Source organism: Hemiscyllium ocellatum, chromosome 5 (assembly GCF_020745735.1).
Source record: "Hemiscyllium ocellatum isolate sHemOce1 chromosome 5, sHemOce1.pat.X.cur, whole genome shotgun sequence".
Lineage (NCBI taxonomy): Eukaryota > Metazoa > Chordata > Chondrichthyes > Orectolobiformes > Hemiscylliidae > Hemiscyllium > Hemiscyllium ocellatum.
This window is the reverse complement of record NC_083405.1, coordinates 30,022,393-30,044,566: the sequence shown is the minus strand read 5'-3', so window position 1 is coordinate 30,044,566 and position 22,174 is coordinate 30,022,393. Positions and strand designations below refer to the sequence as shown.

The 22,174-nt window shown below is 40.5% G+C and overlaps 1 protein-coding gene across 2 annotated transcripts in view; it reads right to left on the bottom strand.

Annotated features, from left to right (window-relative positions):
- The window catches only part of chn2 (chimerin 2), a 351,738-nt gene that overhangs the window by 175,617 nt on the left and 153,947 nt on the right, over window positions 1-22,174 (bottom strand). The window contains exon 1 of one of the 2 annotated variants that reach the window (XM_060824625.1): window positions 11,333-11,521. The exons of the other annotated variant lie outside the window; for it this stretch is intronic. Within the exon in view, the coding sequence (XP_060680608.1) occupies window positions 11,333-11,345 (13 nt within the window). The 5' untranslated portion in view covers window positions 11,346-11,521. Of the gene's footprint in view, window positions 1-11,332; window positions 11,522-22,174 lie in introns of those variants that run through there. 2 annotated transcript variants of the gene reach the window in all.

Below are 22,174 nucleotides of genomic sequence, written 5' to 3'. Positions count from 1 at the left end.
AGAGATAAAAACTGGCCAGTTAGCTTAACTTTTGTAATTGGGTAATGGTTATAATACTTTTTATAAAAGATGTAAGAGCAGAGCATTTAGAAAAGCATAATATGATTAAGAAGAGTCAGCAGGACTTCATAAAGGGAAAATCCTGCCTAACAAATTTACTGGAATTCTTTGAGGGGGGAACAAGCAGGAAAAAGGGGAAGCAGTAGCCGTAATATATTTGGGTTTCCAAAAGGTGTTAAGCGAAGTGCCATCCATGAGGATACATAATAAGAGCCCATCGGTGTTGGAGGTAGCATATTAGCAACGAAAGAAGTCTGGCTAACTATTAGAAGGTAGAATTGAAATAAAGGGGACATTTTCATGGTGACAACCTATAACTAACGGTGTGCCATAGCGATTAATGCTGCAGCCACAATTATTTACAATATACCTGTATATGAATGACTTGGATGAAGAAAGTGAATGTATTATAGCTAAGATTGGAAAATGTATGTGGGAAGGCAGGTGATGAAGATGACAGTGTGCAGATATAAGCAGGTTAAGTGAGTCAAAAACCTGGTACAGAGGAACCTCAATTATCTGAATAAGATGGGCAGGCACTATTTCATTTGGACAATTGATTATTCGGTTAATTGATTCAATGCTTCTTCTCTGGGGCTCAGAGTTTTCTGTTAAGTCCACTCCCCGTTCAGGAGAGGAGGCAGCAGCACACTGCGCACAAGTCCCCGCGTCCCCCGCAACCCCAACCAACTCTACCCCCGCCCGCAACCCCAACCAACTCCACTCCCGCCCACTCCCCAACCCCATCCAACACTGCCCCAACATTCACCCCAAACCCTGGCCGCACCCCCAACACTGTCCACACCCCATCCGCCCCTGCCCCCGCCCCTCTCCCGGGCAGCTGGACTGGACACCAACAACAAGACTGCTGCTGCTGCCTTTTGGTGGTGGTAGTGGTGGTGGTTGGGTTGGTGGAGGGGGGGGGGGGGGGGGGGGGGGGTGAGTCTCCAAATATCGTGCACAAAAACACACACACAACCTTTTACTGCAACTTTTTAACAAGCTCCACGTTTGCCCTGTACAGGACAATGTTGGAGAGATTATCTGGGGGAAGGGGGGTTTAGGGTACACACCTGTGTAGAACCCCAGGTAAAACATGGGGAGTGAGAGAGGATGGGAGGTCAGTCATTTGGAGACGGTGCCTGGGCTCCCATCAGTCCAGGACCGTTCTCGGCAGTATTTCAGTGAGTAGAGTGTACTTTTAATCACTACAAACAAAAGAAGCGATCAGTGTTGGAAACAAATCTTTGATGTAATGTTTCTATCTGGACCTTGCGATCTCCTTCGGATAATCCGATATTCTGATAATCGATATTTGGATAATCGGGGTTCCTCTGTATGTGGAATATAGTGTGAGGAAGTGTGAGATAATACACTTCAGGAGGAAAAACAGAGGTGGTGATATTATTTTTACTTCTCCCATTCAGTGAATTTTAAGCAGCAATTGTACAGGCTACCAGCCTATGAGTGAATATAACTTTGCACTGGTTCAGTCCATTTTATTTACCATGACGATTATTCCTTCATTGGTCATATCAATGACTGAATTTTCCCAGGAGTTTTGGAGGTTTTGGTGGTGAATTTGTCCATCAACCCCATCTACTCTGATTGCTGATATTCAGAAACATTATTAGAGTCACAGAGATATACAGCACAGTAACAGACACTTTGGTCCAATATGTCTATGCTGACCAGATAGCCCAACCTAATTTAGTCCCATTTGTCAGCACTTGGCCCATATCCCTCCAAAGCCTTCCTATTCATATGCCCATCCAGATGCCTTTTAAATGCTGTAATTGTACCTCCATCACTTCCTCTGGCAGCTCATTCCATACAAACACCTACCACCCTCTGCGTGAAAAATTTGCCTCTTATGTCCTTTTTAAATCTTTTTCCCCCTGTCACCCTAAACCTATACCCTCTAGTTCTGCAATCCACCACCCCAGGGAAAATACCTTGTCCATTTATCCTATCCATGCCCCTTGTAATCTTATAAACCCCTATAACTCCTCAGCCTCTGACGCTCGAGGGAAAACAGCCCTAGCCTATTCAGCCTCTCCTTATAGCTCAAATCCTCCAACCCTGGCAACATCCTTGTAAATCTTTTCTGAATCCTTCCAAGTTTCACAACATCCTTCCTGTAGGAGTGAGACCAGAAGTGCACACAATATTCTAAAAGTGGCTTAATCGATATCCTGTACAGCTGTAACATGACCTCCCAATTCCTATTCTCAAAGCTTTGACCAATAAAGAATAACATATCAAACACCTTCTTCACTATCCTATTTCCCATTTACCTGTGCCTCCACTTTCAAGTGTCTATAAACTTGTACTCCAAGGTTTCTTTATTCAACAACACTCCCAGCACATTCCATTAAGTGTATAAAGCCTGCACTGATTTGCCTTTCCAAAACTTAATACCTCATATTTTTCTAACTTAAATGTCCGATACCTGTGCATGACAACTACTGAGGTACCAATGATTCCACATGTGAATTGGAAATTCTCACGTCTCTTAGCAGCTCCAGTCTCCAATAGGCCCACCCGGTCAAAACTCCCATCACATCAGGCCACAGACAATGACACAATGCAGGGTCAGGTCACAGACATACTATCAATCATGCATGTTCTACAAGATAAATACTAAAGCTGCATCATTGTTGCTAGCTATGTTCATGCACCACACCTAAGTAGGACACCACAATGCTGAATTAACTCCTTCACACTTGCTGCAAATTAAAGATACCCAGTGGGACACTATATACAATCGTTCTTTAAATGTAATTTGAAATGTATTTATTAACTCAACACCTATATCTGTACCTTGAACAACACTACTTTCCACTTTCATAATTATGAAGCTTATGTAACACTACCTGTTTACAAGTTCCTCCATAACAGTCCATGCTTCAACCAGTTATCAAATCAATATTTTATTTTTCTAAAGAATATCATGGCCTTCATTTTAGTCACTGTAGGTAGTTTAGCATGTGTCAGAATTGTCAGTTCAAGAACATTCATATTTGTAAGAAAATATACAACTTGAAAAATTACTGGTGCACAGTACTTGTACAGGGAAAAGCATGTACGTCCTTTCTTACCTTCTAATAATTTGTTTCGCCAGCAACAACTGTCCATTGTGTGTAAGAACAGAATATCTCATCTTCCCTGAGTAATTTTTTTTAAATGGTTCTCATATGCAAATAGCAAAACAATTCCAAGAACGAATGGAAAAGATAAACAGCTGGGGGGTGTTTCTTTTCACTCCAATGGGATTTGTATGTTATTTTTCACCTCCTATGTTTAGAGTTATGAAGAAGGAAACTCACGTTAGGTGACTTTGATGAACATCTAACAGGAATCTCCTGCAGATTAAACGCAGAAATTAAAAAGCAACAAAGGCCAAACCAGTAAATGAACCAATGGATCAGCACTAACTATGAAAAAAATGGCAGCTGTTTTCTGTTAGCCATCAGACAGAAAAATATACAGGTGCAAAGAATGAAATTTCTTTGATAATTTTATATGCAGTATTTGTACCAAATAATCCACTATCAGGCAGAACATTGAGCAAATGTGGAGACAAGTTCCTCATCACTACTCCAACAGTGGACAAGAGACAAGCAATTTTTTTCAGTACCCCAGATATAGGAGAATCATAAATTCAAATACATTCAAAACCAATCATGGATTTGGTCCACCAAGCACACCAGGGAAACCTTTCCCCAATCTATTTATCATAGACTCCCTACAGTGTGGAAACAGGCCCTTCGGCCCAACGAGTCCACATCAACCTTCCGAAGAGTAACCCACCCAGACCCATTCCCCTACCCTACTACTCTACTTCAAACCCTGACTAATGCATCTAACCTACACATCCCTGAACACTGTGGGTAACATAGCTTGGCCAATTCACCTAATCTGCACATCCTTGGACTGTGGGAGGAAACAGGAGTACCCGGAGGAGTGTGTTAGGGAAATTAGCATCCTTAACTTGGTTTCCCAATTCAGAGTCAACCACATTGCCATGGGTCCAGAGTCACATGTAGGCCATCAGTGAGAGAGATGGGTCTTTCCCAACAACTCTGTAGTCATCATTAGTTTCTTAATTTTTAATGAATTCCAATTCCACCATCTGTCATAACAGGATTTGAACCAGAGTCCCCAGAACAATACCTGGGTCTCTGGATTAATTATCTAACGATAACACAAGGACATCACTTCCCTGAATATAAGCTTGCAGATGTTGCTATAGCATAATTGTATGCCTGCATTCCTTTGACATGCATAAATTTCCAATGATAAAACACTTATGGTTAGGATTATGCAATTGCAATGCGGAGGAGCCATTATTATAATGACAAAATCAACAGCAATTTCTGGTGTCAGAACATGTACAGTTAAGTATGGGAATTTGAGCACAGAGAAAAAAAACTCCACTTCCATCAATATGGATGTGAGATTTGCACTTCAGTCATCCTTTCTTGGGAAGAAAATATTTAACAGTTATGAACATTTAAAGCCATCCAAACATATGTTACTCTTTGTGACTGACCAAAAAGTGAACTGTAAAATTAGTGGGCAGCACGGTGGCACAGTGGTTAGCACTGCTGCCTCACAGCACCAGCGACCCAGGTTCAATTCCCGCCTCAGGCAACTGTCTGTGTGGAGTTTGTACATTCTCCCCGTGTCTGTGTGGGTTTCCTCTGGGTGCTCCGGTTTCCTCTCGCAGTCCAAAAATGTGTAGGTTAGGTGAATTGGCCATGCTAAATTGCCCGTAGTGTTAGGTGAAGGGGTCTGGGTGGGATGCTCTTCAGAGGGTCGGTGTGGACTTGTTGGGCTGAAGGGCCTGTTTCCACACTGTTAAGTAATTTAATCTAAACAGGTGCGTACACTATCCTTCACTGAAAATTAGTACCCAAATTTTAGAATGTAATTTAATTACATGCACGACAACAGAGAATCCTAATATCAAACATCGAAATAGCACCTTTAACGCAATAAAGCATCCAAAAATATTTGAAGAAAATACTGTGACGATGGGTGCTCAAAAATTAAGATCCTACCCCTTGAGCCAAAATTGGGCAAGATTTTCATGTTAGACTGGAAATTGTCTGCACTTTGCACAATAATTTGGTCAAATTACCCATGCAACATGACAAATAGATTCAGCAGATTTAAAATAAAGAAAGATGGACGATAAGACTGTACTTACACTGCTGCCACTAACAGCTTTAATAGAAAGCTGGATTCTACTGACTAAGGCATCACCACATTTCTGGAGTAACTTGTAACCATACAATTAGCCAAGGATCATGAAATATCTAACGTCAAGATTTACAAGGATATATGAATTCTGAAAATTCCACAAGTAGAAAACCTGCAACTGTAAATTGGAGACTGGGCAATCTTCGCAAGTGAGAGGGAATGGAGGAAAGGAGGATGGCAACTGAAGTGAAAAGCAACTTTGATGAGACATACAGACCAACTTCCGCAAAAATCATGCGGCTTAGGATTGCAACCATGATGTGGGATTTTCACTCCAGCAGGGTATTTGTACCTGATGAAGCAATCCTTATGCAAGTTCCATTAACACAAGTACGAGACACTGGTAACAGTACTAAAAGATTTTGCACTATGTTTATTACAACTCCTGGTACATACATATTTTACAGTCACAGGTACTTCAGGTGTAGAATAGAACAGAAATTTATTGTCACGTATACTCGTCATGAAAAATGCAATGAAAAGTTTGATAAGAATGAATCGTATGTAAGGTATATATACAGGAAAGATCGAGTAAATCCTTAGAAGAGTGTAAAGGCAGTAGGAGTATACTTAAGAGGGAAATCAGGAGGGCAAAAAGGGGACATGAGATAGCTATGACAAATAGAATTAAGGAGAATCCAAAGGTTCTTAAAAATACATTAAGGACAAAAGGGTAACTAGGGAGAGAATAGGGCCCCTCAAAGATCAGCAAGGCGGCCTTTGTGTGGAGCTGCAGAAAATGGGGGAGATACTAAATGAGTATTTTGCATCAGTATTTACTGTGGAAAAGGATATGGAAGATATAGACTGTAGGGAAATAGATGGTGACATCTTGCAAAATGTCCAGGTTACAGAGGAGGAAGAGCTGTATGCCTTAAAATGGGTAAAGGTGGATAAATCTCCAGGATCTGATCAGGTGTACCCTAGAACTCTGTGGGGAGCTAGAGAAGTGATTGCTGGGCCTCTTGCTGAGATATTTGTATCATCAATAGTCACAGGTGAGGTGCCGGAAGACTGGAGGTTGGCAAACGTGGTACCACTCTTTAAGAAGAGTGGTAAGGACAAGCCAGGGAACTATAGACCAGTGAGCCTGATCTCAGCGATGGGCAAGTTGTTGGAGGGAATCCTGAGGGACAGGATGTACATGTATTTGGAAAGGCAAGGACTGATTAGGGATAGTCAACATGGCTTTGTGCGTGAGAAATCATGTCTCACAAACTTGATTGAGTTTTCTGAAGAAGTAACAAAGAGGATTGATGAGGGCAGAGCGGTAGATGTGATCTATATAGACTTCAGTAAGGCATTCAACAAGGTTCCCCATGGGAGGCTGACTAGCAAGGTTATATCTCACAGAATACAGGGAGAACCAGCCATTTGGATACAGAACTGGCTCAAAAAGGTAGAAGACAGAGGGTCGTGGTGGAGGTTTGTTTTTCTGACTGGAGGCCTGTGACCAGTGGAGTGCTGGGTCCTCTTCTTTTTGTCATTTACATAAATGATTTGGATGCGAGCATAAGAGGTACAGTTAGTAAGTTTGCAGATGACACCAAAATTGGAGGAGTATTGGACAGTGAAGAGGATTGCCTCAGATTAAAACAGGATCTTGATCAGATGGGCCAATGGGCTGAGAAGTGGCAGATGGAGTTTAATTCCGATAAATGCCAGATGCTGCATTTTGGGAAAGCAAATCTTAATAGGACTTATACACTTAATAGTAAGGTCCTAGGGAGTGTTGCTGAACAAAGAGACCTTGGAGAGCAGGTTCATAGCTCCTTGAAAGTGGAGTCGCAGGTAGATAGGATAGTGAAGAAGGCGTTTGGTATGCTTTCTTTTGTTAGTCAGACTACGGAGTACAGGAGTTGGGAGGTCATGTTGCAGCTGTAAAGGACGTTGGTTAGGCCACTGTTGGAATATTGCGTACAATTCTGGTCTTCATCCTATTGGAAAGTAATGTGAAACTTGAAAGGGTTCAGAAAAGATTTACAAGGATGTTGCCAAGGTTGGAGGATTTGAGCTATAGGGAGAGGCTGAACTGGCTGGGGCTGTTTTCCCTTGAGCATCAGAGGCTGAGGGGTGACCTTATAGAGGTTTACAAAATTATGAGGGGCTTGGATAGGATAAATGGACAAAGCCTTTTCCCTGAGTCGGGGAGTCCAGGGCTAGAAGACATAGGTTTAGTGTGAGAGGGGAAAGATATAAAAGGGACCTAAGGGGCAACTTTTGCAAACAGAGGTTGGTACGGGTATGGAATGAGCTGCCAGAGGAAGTGGTGGAGGCTGGTACATTTGCAACATTTAAGAGGCATTTGGATGGGTATATGAATAGGAAGAGTTTGGAGGGATATGGGCAGGGTGCTGGCAGGCGGGACTAGATTGGGTTGGGATATCTGGTTGGCATGGACGGGTTGAACAGAAGGATCTGTTTCCATGCTGTACATCTCGATGACTCTAGGTCACCACACTATGGCACCTGCATTAATGACAAAAGTAGTGCATAATAAAACAAAAAGAAAATTAAGATAAAGTTCATTCCAGTTCAGTTATTGGCTCCTGAGCTCAAGGAAAGCTGATCAAGAGACTGAAGTGGGAGATGGCCCGGCGCAGAATGACACGAGGCACACGCATATATAAGATAACTGCTGAGCCATAAGTTGGCCACTTGACACACAAGATAGCTACCGGACAACAACATGGAGAGAGACAGCAGAGCAAACAAAGATACTGCCTGGGCCACCAGGGTGCCAGCACAATGATTACAACCTCGGTGATTTGTTTAAGTTAGGTGAGAATACACATGAGAAGCGTATACTGCCTGCCAACGTGTCTGGGTCCAGCCAACATCTTTGATAGAAGTGCTAACTGTTTGGTACAGACTCAATACAAAGTGGTAATAGTGGTAATAGTCTGGGCTGCAGTAACTGTCCGTCTCAGGAAGAGCAACTAGTGCCCACTACTACAGTAATGGACCTCCACACAGACGCTGAAATTGATAAAGACTGCGCTGAAACTGACAATGACCGTGCTGGAACTGTCATTGACTGTACCAAAACTATCAATAACTCTGCAATGTTTACAGTAAACAAACTATTTACAAAGACAATAATCTCATCACTGACCTATTATATTACAAAATGTACAGAAGTATTTTGACATGTGTTCTGGGTTGTGAGAAGACGCGCAGCTGACCACTGTTGGTGTCCTTCTCTCCCCGGAGCTCTGGTATTTCCTTGTACAATAAACTGTCGTTGAACCCCGACTGACTCGGAGGCTGGTGATTTTCCCCCACAATAGGACAATGGAATACCCTGAAGATGCAGCCATGACAAGACCGCCATTCTGAGAAATGACCACCCGCCGAGCCACAGGAATACTGGGCCAGACCCCTGCGCTGAAGACAGCCTTGCTGGGTCACATTGTCACTGGGTCACTGCTTGTTCCCCATCAGACATTCCTCCAGATGTTGCTGGAGGTGGGGGAGTCAGCCCAAGTCCTGCCCCTTGCTTGATGGGAGACCCTGGGCTGGGAGAGGGGCTGTATCCGGTTTGTTGCTGCTGTGGCTGCTGCCAAATGTCTCCTCCTTCACCCAACACTCTTTAAAGCAAAAGAAACAAAAAGAAGCTAAAGTAGAAAGAAGAATAAAGAGAGAAAGAGAGAGAGAGAGAGAGAGAGAGAGAAAAAGAGAGAAAGAAAGTCGACGGGAACAGACAAGCCGCAGGCTCAGCTCCCCTACTCCCCCACCACCTTCGGGATCATCAATTGTTTCTGACTTTCCTCTGCTACACTGGTTACACAAGCCTTAGAAAATCTAATGGAGATAAACAGTCTACTTACTGAATACTGAGAAGAAATTAAGGATTTCTCTTTGTGGGCTGTGAATATCCCATCCCTGTTCGTATTTTTTCTGAGTCAATACTCAACTATTTGCCAATAAACAATAGCAAAGCTTCATCAGCATCTCATGCTTCAAGTGGCCACAGCTAAAATTGAAACTGAGCACTTTGGACTCTCAGGTCAAATGTTACGATGATAATATCATGAGCATATCTCCTAATGGTTCACTGCATATTGATGGAGCAGCACGGTGGTTAGCACTGCCGTCTCACTGCGCCAGGGACCCGGGTTCAATTTCCACCTAGGGCAACTGTTGTGTGGAGTTTGCACATTCTCCCCATGTCTGTGTGGGTTTGCTCCGGTTTCCTCCCACAGTCCAAAGATGTGCAGGTTAAGTGAATTGGCCATAGTGTTAGGTGGATTAGTCAGGGGTAAATGTAGATGGGGTTAGTTTCTCTTCAGAGGTTTGGTGTGGACTTGTTGGGCCGAAGGGCCAGTTTCCACGCTGTAGGTAATCTAATTTAATATCACAGTTGGCACCGACTCTTTCAAGTGCCATCCTACTACTGCCACTTCCCTGGTCTTATTCCATCATGTGCCAATTAAAGAAGAAATTTAAAGAAATATTAATTCCATGTAGTAAGTCAAAATACTTCTGAGCTAGAATTGCTGTATAACTCTATAACTCTAAGTGGCTTCAATTATGTAGTTTATAGCAGAATAAATGTATTCGGAGAGTGGAAAAGAACGAATAGGGTTAAGATATTCACAGTCCATGAAACAGACCCTTAATTTCTTATCAGTATTCACTAAGTAGACTGTATATCCATTAGAGTTTCTAAGTCTTGTGTAAGCAGTGTAGCAGAAGAAAGTCAGATACAATTTACGTTTGATTACATCCTCATCAAAAGGAGACAAATGCTGGAATTCAGAGGTAAGCATTGAAAGAAGCTGAAAGCTTGCCAGCAGGTTGGCAATTACCTGTACAAAAAAAAAGATTAATTCATTAACCCAAAATTTGTACAAAACCCATTTACCTATTCTCTCTCACAGGTGCTGATCAATCCATATCAGTTGATGTTTCTGTTAGCATGTTCTACATCTCTAGCATGCACATGACTACCCATTTTATTACCAAAATCCCTACTTGCATTTTAATTTATTTAAAAACCTTGCAGAAGTGGTTTCAACAGCCGAAAGGCTATAATTTCCATTTATTTGAGGTTTGAGAGTAATTGCGTGAAAACAGCCTGGAAAGTCAAAAACCGCTATTTAAGTGACACAAGCACATGGGACATCAACCGATTATATTTTCTATCTTATCATTACTTAATGGCTGCAATGGTGTCTTAGTTTGAGGGACTTTATTATGTCTTATGCTAATAATATTAAGATATGTATCTTATTCCATTTATGTGGTACTTAAATAGAAAGAAAAAGCAATAATGTAGTACGTGCAAATTAGCTTGCAGCTTTTTATTTTGACTTTTACACTTGAGACCAGAAATATAGGAACAATTATTTGAACATCACAGAGGTGCATCAGGACAATAAGTTTATGGCAAAGGTAAATAGTTAAGAAAATTAATGTGAGAGTCTTGCAGTGAAAGAAAATATAAATAAATGGATGAGAATGTCAGCAAAATTGCTTTAATAACTTGGTTAGGATGTTCCACACTGATGAACAAAAACATTATTTTACAGTTGCTGGAAAGTGAAACAAAATCCCAGAAATGTTCAACAGGTCAGCCAACATCTGGAGGGAGAAAGGAAAAGAATTCGACCATTGATCCAAAGAACTGTATTGGAGGGCTCTCAATGTGTTTGGGGAAGTTTGGGGGGAAAGAGTCAAAAAGGAAAGAAGGATGGATGCTGAGAAAAATATTGGTCACAACTGGTGGGCATGTCTACTACTTGATAAAGTAGACCCCCACACCCACCACCACCACCCCCCTACAATTTGCAATGTTGCAAGTTAAAGTAGACTAAAAATCAAGTTTTTGTTTAAACAAGATAAAAAGATTAGTTTGGTACATGTTGTTAATAATGCTTCATTAGGGATAAAGCAGATATAGACATTAACAAGAAATTACAGATAACAACTTTAAAGCAACTACAGATCAGACAAACAAAAACACTTATTAAGGGAGTCCCAATACATCTCTATGACATACCACTGGAGTCCATTACTTGAGTTCACTATTGTTAAAGTGAAAAGGGTTAACACGATATCAGATCCAATAAATGCAATGATTAGGTGAGGCTTTCTTGTCCTCGTAGGTTCTTCAGAACAGCAGATTTTGGAAGAGAGAGAAATTTCCTTATTCTTCACCAGTTCTGTCATTTCAGTACATTCTGCTTGACTTCCTTCAGCAGAATAATATTGATTTCTGTACACCTTTTTCCCTTCCCCCTTCCTTGGTCACAGTTTCCATCGAAGGGTGGCTTCTCAAAGTCTTCTCTTAGAAGTTCTGCACCGCACGATAAGGGTACAGTCAGTTGCATAAATTTCAACATGTAAAAACATGTCTGTTCCAGAGTGATATGCCATCTTTCCCAACTATGGGGGTTGACTAGTATATATTTTGGTGCTAGACTCATTTCTCATCTTTCAGCTGAGGCAGTTACCTTTCAAATGCTGCACTTCACTTAAGTGCCTCCTATTTTGTTCTCTGTTGAGATGAGATGCACTCAGCAGACAACAAAACATTGGGAGGATCTACTGATAGACTGAGGGCCCACAGATAGACTGGAGATTTTCACATTGAATGTGAATTGCATTGCATTGTAAATGAGATGGTACAGTTCCACAATCTTTGAATCAATACACTAACTGAGGCCACCAAGGCAATGTTTATCTTGGAGATGCATTTCTCTTTTAAAATTTAATTTTCCATATACATATGTTTAAAGCAGAAATGCCCTTTTACCTTGTTTTCTTAAAAACTATGCAATCAGATGACACATTCGCGTGCGAGAAAGAAAACAGCATATACAAGTGAGAAAGGACTTAATTATAAAATACCTCTCACAGTAACCAGACATCTCAAAACACTTTATGGCTAAATAAGTACTTTATAGCAATTTGGGAATGTGAAGTACAAGTTGGCGCCTCAGCCTGTCAAACAATTCATGGCTGATCATCAACCTCCACACTGCTTCTCCCAACCACCCCCCACTAGCACCATTCCCACAATATTCAAGTTCAATGCTGCCAAATGACTACCTGCATGCCTGAAACAATAAAGAGGAGAAAGTGAAGACTGCAGGTGCTGGAGATCAGAGTCGAGAGTGGGGTGCCAGAAAAGCACAGCAGGTCAGCCAGCATCCGAGGAGCAGGACAATCAACGCTTGTAGAGAGAGGAGGAAAACTTCTTCAAGGTAGGCATCCTTGGAAGAGGCTTCGCAGTAAGGTTCCTGATGAAGGGCTCTTGCCTGAAACATTAATTCTCCTGCTCCTCAGACGCTGCCTGACCTGCTGTGTTTTTCCAGCACTCCATTCTCAACTCAACCAATAAAGACCAAACCCAAGAAATTAACACATAGTTCAACTCACAGTTAAATTAAGAACAGTTAATCTTTCTGTTGAATTGTCTCAAGAGTGTATTAAAACCCAGTTGCGCCAATTTTCCATTCCAAAATGTATTGATACTGCTAAAGTAAAACACTAAGATTCAAAGGTGTTTATGCAAGACGATATTGAATAGGACTACTAATTTGCATCGTCTGAAATACACAAAAGTTTTCATTTTTTCAATTTGATCCGTTTATGTCACTAGATTGTTTCAATAGATGACTGCACCATAGACAGTACCAGTTCAAAACATACTCACACCATGAATTCACTTAAACGGAAGCTGTTTGGCAATGATTAACAACTAGTGATGCCACTGAACATGCAGAAAATCTCACTGATCATATACTTTCTGAAAGTGTGGCTTTGTGCTTCTGCATGGCTTCAATTTTGTGTGACTTCAACCCAAATGAAACAGGAAGATTATTAGTCAGTTCAAAGTCCTCTACTCCCTGATATTCCGTCACAAGGCAGTGCCCACAGACTATAGTGAATCCTTGAAGTGCCACCTCAATCTAATGCATGCGCATTGAGAGATTCCAAAGAATTTGTCCACTTTATACATGCAGCGTGAATGTCTGACAGCATTGCAAGGTGTCAAAGGCGGGACATGATCATACACAGTAGTAAACCTGACAAAGTGCCTGAAATACTTTTCCTTCTTAAGTATGACTATAATCAACAAAGTGTACGCCATTCTTAACTGGATGATCTAAACAGTCTGTCTAAACAGCTTTACTCAAAACCAATCTAACTCAGTCAGGTTCCTCTGAGCATTTTGAGATTTAGCTCATGGCTTTTTTTGGCCTGATATTTTTGTGAAGCAGTCAATTTTTCTGCGCAATGAGTGAACTGCTTCTCATCAGGTGGCTGGCACTGATATTATGCAGAGCTCTTCTTACCAGTGAACCTAAACCATCTGCTTGCTGAAATGAAGGTACAGACTGCCTCTCTGATTTTCTCTGAAGGGTGTGAATCTGTCTGGCTTGTTCACATCACAAACAAAGCTGGTTTTATTTTAGGAAGAAAAAAGGCATTTGTTGCACTTGTGAAAGACCAATGAGTTCAGAATATATATGTATGATAGAGTCTGTCCTGTTTTACTGAGTCGCTTCTGCAATAATGTGTGTTCCTTCGATGTGAATTGACGATTGATGAATTTAGACTGTTATTTGTAGAACATGAACTTTCCTTAACTGTATTGACTATAAGATGCTTCCAGTCCCATTGTTTAAAATTGTGCTGCTTTTACGCAATTTTCTTATATGCAGGATCACACAGGAACAGAACTATCACATTACATTTGCATGTTTTGGAGCAGCTGATGTTGGACTAGGGTGGACAAAGTTAAACCGTTCTACCATCCTCCCCGACTTATCACCATTATCCCCACCTCCAGCTGCCTATCACATTCTCAGATCCCTTTCCCCCCAGCCCCACTCCCTCTCATTTATCTCTCCACTGCCTCGGCTCACAAGCCTCATTCCTGATGAAGGGCTTTTGCCCAAAACGTTGATTCTCCTGCTCCTCGGATGCTGCCTGACCTGCCTTGCTTTTCCAGCACTACACTCTCGACTCTAATCTCCAGCATTTGCTGTCCTCACTTTTGCAAAGTTAAAAATCGCACAACACCAGGTTGTAGTCCGACAGATTTATTTGGAATCATTAGCTTTTGAGGACAACCACCTGATGAAGGAGCAGTGCTTCAAAAGCTAGTGCTTCCTAATAAACCTGCTGGAATATAACCTGGTGTTGTGTGATGTTTTACATTTGTATGGGCTGCCAATGACACATAAAAACGATGTCCCTTCACACTTTGTCTTGTCCACAATCAGTTCACAACATGAACAAGCCAAAAATTATTGGGCAAATTGTTACAATCAGTTTTGAGTAGGTTTTCCACTTTTACAGTGAAGGATTCCCACACATTTGCAAAGTCCACACAAAAAAAACTGCATATTGAAAGTAATGCAGTATCCATGTGCTCATTTGACATTACTAAGGCCTAGTCACCAATGTTCATGCATGCAGTAGGCATCTGCATCACAGCACTGTGACATGGCAGTGTAGACATGACAATATCGCATAAATCTGATGATCTCAGCAATTCACGTAGTTGAGTTCAGTTTCAACAACACCAACATATGCCCAAACAGATGATACTGCCCTGGGATTCTTCAGGTCCAGCTCTTACAAATATTTTTGCTGGGTTCCATGCAGAAGCTATCTTTGATGGAGTGACTCCTCTTGCCTATTTCCAATACTTTGATATGTTTATAATATTTGAACCAGCAGCTGTATGTAAAAATGCTCTTATGTTTCTTAATGAGCTCAGGCTGCACTTAAACTCATGTTTGAAATGGACCAGTCAAATTAGTTCCCTTTCTTCCATGCCTGAGTTTACCACAAACCTACTTTCACTGGTTAGTATGCACATTGGGATTCCTATAGTTCCATGCAGTATAGTATGAGCCTTAGCAGCAACTTTGTAAATAAAACCCAAGCCATTTGTTCACTGTATCACCTTGATGCTGTAATACAGTGCATAGAGTCATCTTGTGGGACAATGGCCACCCTGATTAGAACATTTCTCACTGTTTTTCAATGAAAAGTTATGAGAAAGCCTAAGACAGTCAATTCTTGTTCGTGAAAGTGGCCAATTTATCTCAGATTACCCTGAAAGTACAGGAATTACAAGCTCAGGGTGCTAGTAGGGTGGCTCAGTGGTTGGCACTCTTGCCTCACAGCTCCAGAGACAAAAGTTCAATTCCAGCCTCGAGTGACTGTGTGGAGTTTACACATTCACCTAGTGTCTGTGTGGGTTTCCTCCCACAGTCCAAAGATGTGCACGTTAGGTGTTTTGGCCATGTTAGATTGTCCCATAGTATCCAAGGATGTGCAGGCTAGTGGATTAGCTGTGGTAAATGTAGAGTTACAGGGATAGAGTAGCAGGGTGGGTCTGCGTGGGATCCTCTTTGGAGGGTCATTGAGAACTCAATGGACCAAATGGCCTGCTTCTGCTTCATAGGGACTCTATGATCCTGTATCTCAAACATTCGAGCCACAGGTGAAGCTAGTTATTTCACAGTACTACGAAAAACTAATACACAGCAGCAGCATAAGTTCTGTTTACCGTTAACAGGAGTCTGCCATTAAACCAAACAGACATTTTGTCTGTCACACAAATGAGTAATTTTGGCATGTGAATTTCAATGCAATTGCGATGCCAAGTTAAGTAGACAGTATGTCCTAAAGACTGGCAAATCATACAAAACAGCATATCCCTTTGGCAGTTCACAACAAGACAAGTATTTACCTTTATCAACCGGCCCCTGCTTGCAAAACACGCTACATGATATCCAACATTAAATGGGCATCTGAAGTTGAACGTAGGTTGCTGGGTAGTCTTAATTTTAGGAGTCAGTTTAGTTCAAAGTGTGACACATATACAGGTACTGGAAGCTATATACATGGGGCCTTGTGCTTTGCAAATAGAAAGAATACATGCACCAGTTTCAACTCAACAACCGATGACAATCATTCACTGGTTCATTTGTCATGGCAATGTCCTGACCAACCAGGGTCAATCTACCTGGTGTAAAATTCAAACAAAGCTTGGCAGTTAACCATCATCAGCATTATTAGCTGCATTCTCCACAGTAATTCCAATTGGGGTCCATTTGTCAACCAATCAGCATTCTTCTCTCATACAGCATAAGTGGTTTTCCCCTTGAAGTGGCAATCCTGTAATTTTCTCCTGATGGATGCAAGAGAAAAAGTTCTAACAAAATGGATCTCTTTCCCTCTCTTGCAATTCTTAAGTTCTGTTCTAGGAAACAACTACAGGGTATCACCATAACATACAATGTCATTCATATCCGCAACTCTACAGTCATCTGGGTATAAAATTCCAAAGATTTACCAGTCTCCAAGTGTAAAAATTCCTCCACATCTTCAACTTAGCCTAGCTGTTCCTCATTCTGAGACTACATCGCCTGGTTCTAGACTCATCAGTCAGGATAAACATCCCAGCCACGTTTATAAAATGCTGCAAGTTTCAGTGAGACCACTTTCATTTTTAAAAAATATAAAGAAGGCAGGTCAGTTTCTTCATACCTTCCTCATGGAAGTAACATTGTGTACTGCAGGACACATAAAAGCTAGTGTACCACAATTTTCACAAACCTCGATTTTATTATTATCAGATAATTTGGTGGTACTTTGACATGAATTGAGATGAAAACAAAGATAGATTTCATTCTTGCAGAGAAATAAATAATGCCCAGAACACGAAGGATAATTCCCTAATCTCCTCTTAAATAGTGCCATGAAAACTTTTACCATCCAGCTCAGATGGTGTTTTGATTTAATTTCTCGTCCAAAAGATGACACCTCCAACAACGCAGCATTTCCTCTCTACTGCACTAGAATCTCTCCACTGTTTTTAGTATCAAATCCGAGAGTGATTCAGAAAGGAGAATGTGGGAAACTGAGCCAAAATTGATACAGGTTACTGCTTTCTCAGACAAGGACTGAGCAAGGAGATGATGTTGAACATGTACAGGATACCTGTTAAACCTCAGCAAGAGTACTGTGTATAGTTGTTAGTACCACATTAAAGGCAAGATACAAATGCATTGAAGAGAGTGTGCAGAAGTGATTTACAAGAATAGTTCCAGGAATGAGAAACTTTAGCTATGAGGATAGATTGAAGATGATGGGCTGTTCTCCCTGGAGACAGGACCACGAGGAGATCTAATTCAGACTTTCACAATCATGTACATTGCAGACAGAGTAAATACAGCAAGGCTGCTTCTACTTGTAAGAGAACTATGAACAAGAAGACATAGATTTAAAGAGATCTGCAGATACAGCAAGGGTGGTGCAAGGAAAATAATTCATCTAAAGAGTTGTGAGGGTCTGGAACACATTGCCTGTATGATAGTCAAGAGGTCACGGATGTTTTTTTTCAGATAATAATGGTGTGCAAGGATATGGAGAAAGGCAAGGAGCTTGACATTAGATGAGGGAGCCAGACCAGATAACAGAGCCGGTGGTAAGAGATGGGCTAAATGGCCTCCTAATGCAGCGGAGTAACTCTGATTCTGTGAAAGTGGGAAAGAGGACTGTTGGGAATGAGGGAAGCCACAACACACAGGCACTTAATTCAATAAGGACAAATTATCTCAACATAGGAACAAATCACTTTGCATCTGAAAAAAAGAATGCAGTGTGAGAAATCAAAAAACCAAAACGGACAAAAATAAAAGCATAAGAATTTATTGACTTTTTAAAAAATAAAATGGAGTTGAAAGCAAACACAAATACCTAGTAAATGTGGATGAAAAAGTAAGGATTCCTGACTCAGAGCAATTTTCAGCTAGAAAAAATGTTTTATTCACACAACCTATACGGTGTCACATGGAAGGAACATCGGGCTATGTCTTATTCAGTTTTGACAAGATTGTGTTTTCAGACGTGCCCTTTTTTCTCTCCAATCTATCCTCAACACAGGACCAACACAACACATATCAAATCCTCTCAGCATTTGTCTTCTTCCATCATCACTGATAAAAATCCATTTATATGCTGATGATGTTCCACTTGATATTGCTGGCAGCATGACCTCCATCTCATCATCAGCTGATAATAATTAACTGTGTCTTCACTACCTCAGCAGAATAATTAATTGAGAAATGTCAGTGCTCTACATTTGATCAATTCTAATTTTACGCCTAATCTGCTTGTACAGCTCTGTCACACCCATTACACTTCAATAACTATTAGTACCCTCGATTTCTACAAGTTTATAATAACTGGTTACTGAAAAAAATCATTTTCTTCCATTTTGCTTAAAATCAGCCCTAGTTTTCTTAATATGTTCACAAATAATTACTCACAATTATGCAAAATATTATACTGCCTTCATTCTTTCATTTTAACATAATTCCCGTGATCCCAATTTCTCTACATCCATATTGCAGCTTATAAATACAATTTAGTTTTCTAATGGATCTTAGTAATGCGGCTGATAATTATATGCTGGCCGTCACTGAGGCTAATTTTCTTACTCCCCCAATGTCTCAAAACTCTTATGTCTAATATGGATGCATATAATTGCTACTAATATCAGATGAGAGATTTTTAGAAAGAAATTCACAGTCCAAGTACTCTACTGATATGCCATGAGTAATTTATCTCTAAATCAATGAAATTTCACTATGCTACACAATGTTTGGTCTGCTGTGTGGAAAACAAAGGCCCAACTGCAGCCATCTATAAGTTTCACATTAGCAGCTTATCTTCCAGTAATAAACTGGAAGTGGCAGGAAGGAATGGAGATAAGGAGAACCAGATAGTTGCAAATACTATTGGAAACACATACTGGCAGATTAAGTTATTTGTACTCCTACAAACCAGTGTGCTTTTTAAAATAACTTTAAAATATTGTACAAGTTAGAATGATGAGTCAAACACTTGAAGGGAAAATTTTCATTGTGGATTATATTGATGCCTTGGGCTCTGATTCAAATCACATTGTGGCTGCCTGTCAGATAAATGCAAGAAAACATATTTCAGTCTTTTATCATAAAAATTAAAATGATCCTGAAACACTGTTGAACAATCAAGTAAAATTGCCTCATCCGAAAAAAAATGCGAAAGTCATTAAGCTACACAATGCTTAGGAAAAAGATAAATTATTAAAATAAAGAAAAACACAAGATAAACTATTCATTAACCAACCAATCAACACCTGCAGTATTTACATGAAATGGGCTGGATTTTCAGACAGTGCAGAAGGGTCATGTCAGGAAACCTCCTCACCCAGCAGACCATCTCCTCTGAAAAAAAGCTTCCAGCTAACCACATTGTGCTCTGGACAGGTGTAGGTGCAGATACATTAGCAGTAAAGACTAGATATACCAGATTCAGGCCTGAGGTTAGAACAGAGGCTGGAGAATGTCAAGGCCAGTATGCTGGAAGAAACTCCTCTCTTTTCTGCGACATTAGCCAAATTTTAAATGATGAATGTTAGGTCTTTAAATTTTTATCCAAACATTCCCTTCCATCTCGCTTGTCGTCCATTACCACTCACTCAACATGTATTACATGTAGATGTCAGAAGCTGGCTCAAGACTAAAAAAGAAACTTCCAATAATCTATAGGGCTCTCACTCAAGCATAACTTGATACGGGAAAAAAGTAAAGTCCCCTCAACTGGTAAATCTGTTGCAAAAGAAGGTATTATAGAACATAGAAAAATGCAGTGCAGAACAGGCCCTTCGGCCCTTGATGTTACGCCGATCTGTACACTAATCTAAGCTTACCCCCCCTACACTATCCCATCATTATTCATGTACTTATCCAAGGATTGTTTAAACCTTCCTAATATGGTTGAGTTAACTACATTGGTAGGTAGGGCATTCCATGCACTTACCACTCTCCGAGTAAAGAACCTGCCTCTGACATCTGTCTTAAATCTATCAGCCCTCAATTTGAAGTTATGCCCCCTCGTAAGTCACTATCAAATCCCCTCTTAGAATTTTTCTTTCCAATGAGAACAGACCCAAGTCTCTCAGTCTTTTCTCATAAGACCTTCACTCCAGGCCAGGCAACATCCTGCTAAATCTCCTCAGCACCTTTTCCAATGCTTCTATTTCCTTCCTGTAATGGGGCAACTGGAACTACACACACTAGCCGCAGCCGCACTAGCATTTTGTATAGTTGCAGCATGGCATTACAGTTCCAGAAGTCAATCCCTCTCCCAATGAAACCTAACACACCATATGCCTTAACAGCACTATCAACCTGGGTGGCAACTTTCAGGGATCTGTGTACATGGACACCAAAGTCCCTCTGCACATCCACACTACCAAGAATCTTTCCATTGACCTAATATTCTGCCTTTCTGTTATTTTTCCCAAACTGAATCACCTCACATTGAGCTCCATTTGCCATACTTCAGCCCAATTCTGCAGTTTATCCAAGTCTCCCGGCAACCTGCAACATTCTTCCAAACTGTCCACTACTCCACCAACTTTAGTGTCATCTGCAAACTTACTAATCCATCCACCTATGCCTGCGTCTAAGTCATTTATAAAAATGACAAATAACAGTTTTTTTCCAGTGGAAACATGCTTGCTAACTAGTCACATAAACCATGGATAGTGTTTTGATACTGTCTGAAAATTAACTCAAAATGTGAACTGTTGAGGTATGTGATTCTGGAATGTTTGAAACGCAGCTCGGCATATATATGGTTTCAATGTTAATAATGGATCATGGCAAATGTAAACATTGGAGTCTGCTGAAATTGAAAAAGAAAGATTTGACAAAGCCACATCAGATGTCTTGTCAATCAAAGCAGTGCAGATGCCAGTGTTTATTTGACTCTGAAAGTTTATGAAGGTTTACATTCATTTTATGAGGACTCTTGTCAAAGAAATCATTCTAGATTATTGTACTAGAGATCCCTATCATTGCAGCAAAAACACATTTAACTTACAACATAGACTCTAATTATTGAATCATGAAAAAACATTTCTTTTTGTGTTTCAAAGCCTGTCAAAGTAAAAATTCCCAGAGCAGATGACTACATTTTGTGTTTTGGTTCCTCACTTGAGATTCGAAACCTCTTGTAGTTTTTACCACCTCTATAACACCAAGAATTCTATTTAATTACTGAAGGAAGCCAACTACACTATAATTGCTGTTGTAGAGTTAAACTATCCACCTTGATAAGTCAATCGCCATGTGCTGCATGTGGGCATGTCAGTGAAAATAACCGGGAATGGGAATGGGAAAGGAATCTCAGAAAAGGACCCAACTACCACTGTGAAAGGGATCCGCAGTCACTCTGACTCCAAAAAACCAAGCCTTTGTTATGCAGTACCAGCAAGATCATCTGAGCCAATGTAGAGATCAGCTGAGTCTGAACTTTCACAACGGACATCAAAAAGTAATAGCTTTTAATTTCAGGAGTTTAAAAGGATCATGTCTGAAATCTAAGCAAAACTTTACATGCACAGGAACAATGAAAAAGTGACTAATTGTAGGTACATTAAAACTGTTTTGAAAAATTTACATAAAATAGTAAGTAAAACTTGGCAAAATTTCCACGTTTTAAAGAAAATCATTAAATTTCAAATAGATAGTGTTGCTAGTTGATATATATGTCAAAGAATTAATTCAAAAATGGGTCAATACTCTCAACACATGAAAATGTGGACAGAGAAGCAATAAATGAGACCTAAAATATTCTAATTAGTCAGAGTAAGAAGTTAAGGAAGAACTTGCATTTTTATTCAACCTCACAGCAACCCAAAGTGTTCCACAGCCAATAAAGGAGGTGAAATGTGGTTACTGTTATTTACACGGCAAACCCAAGAACTAACTGTATCAATTAACATCCCACAAACAGCAATAGGACGAACAGCTGGCCA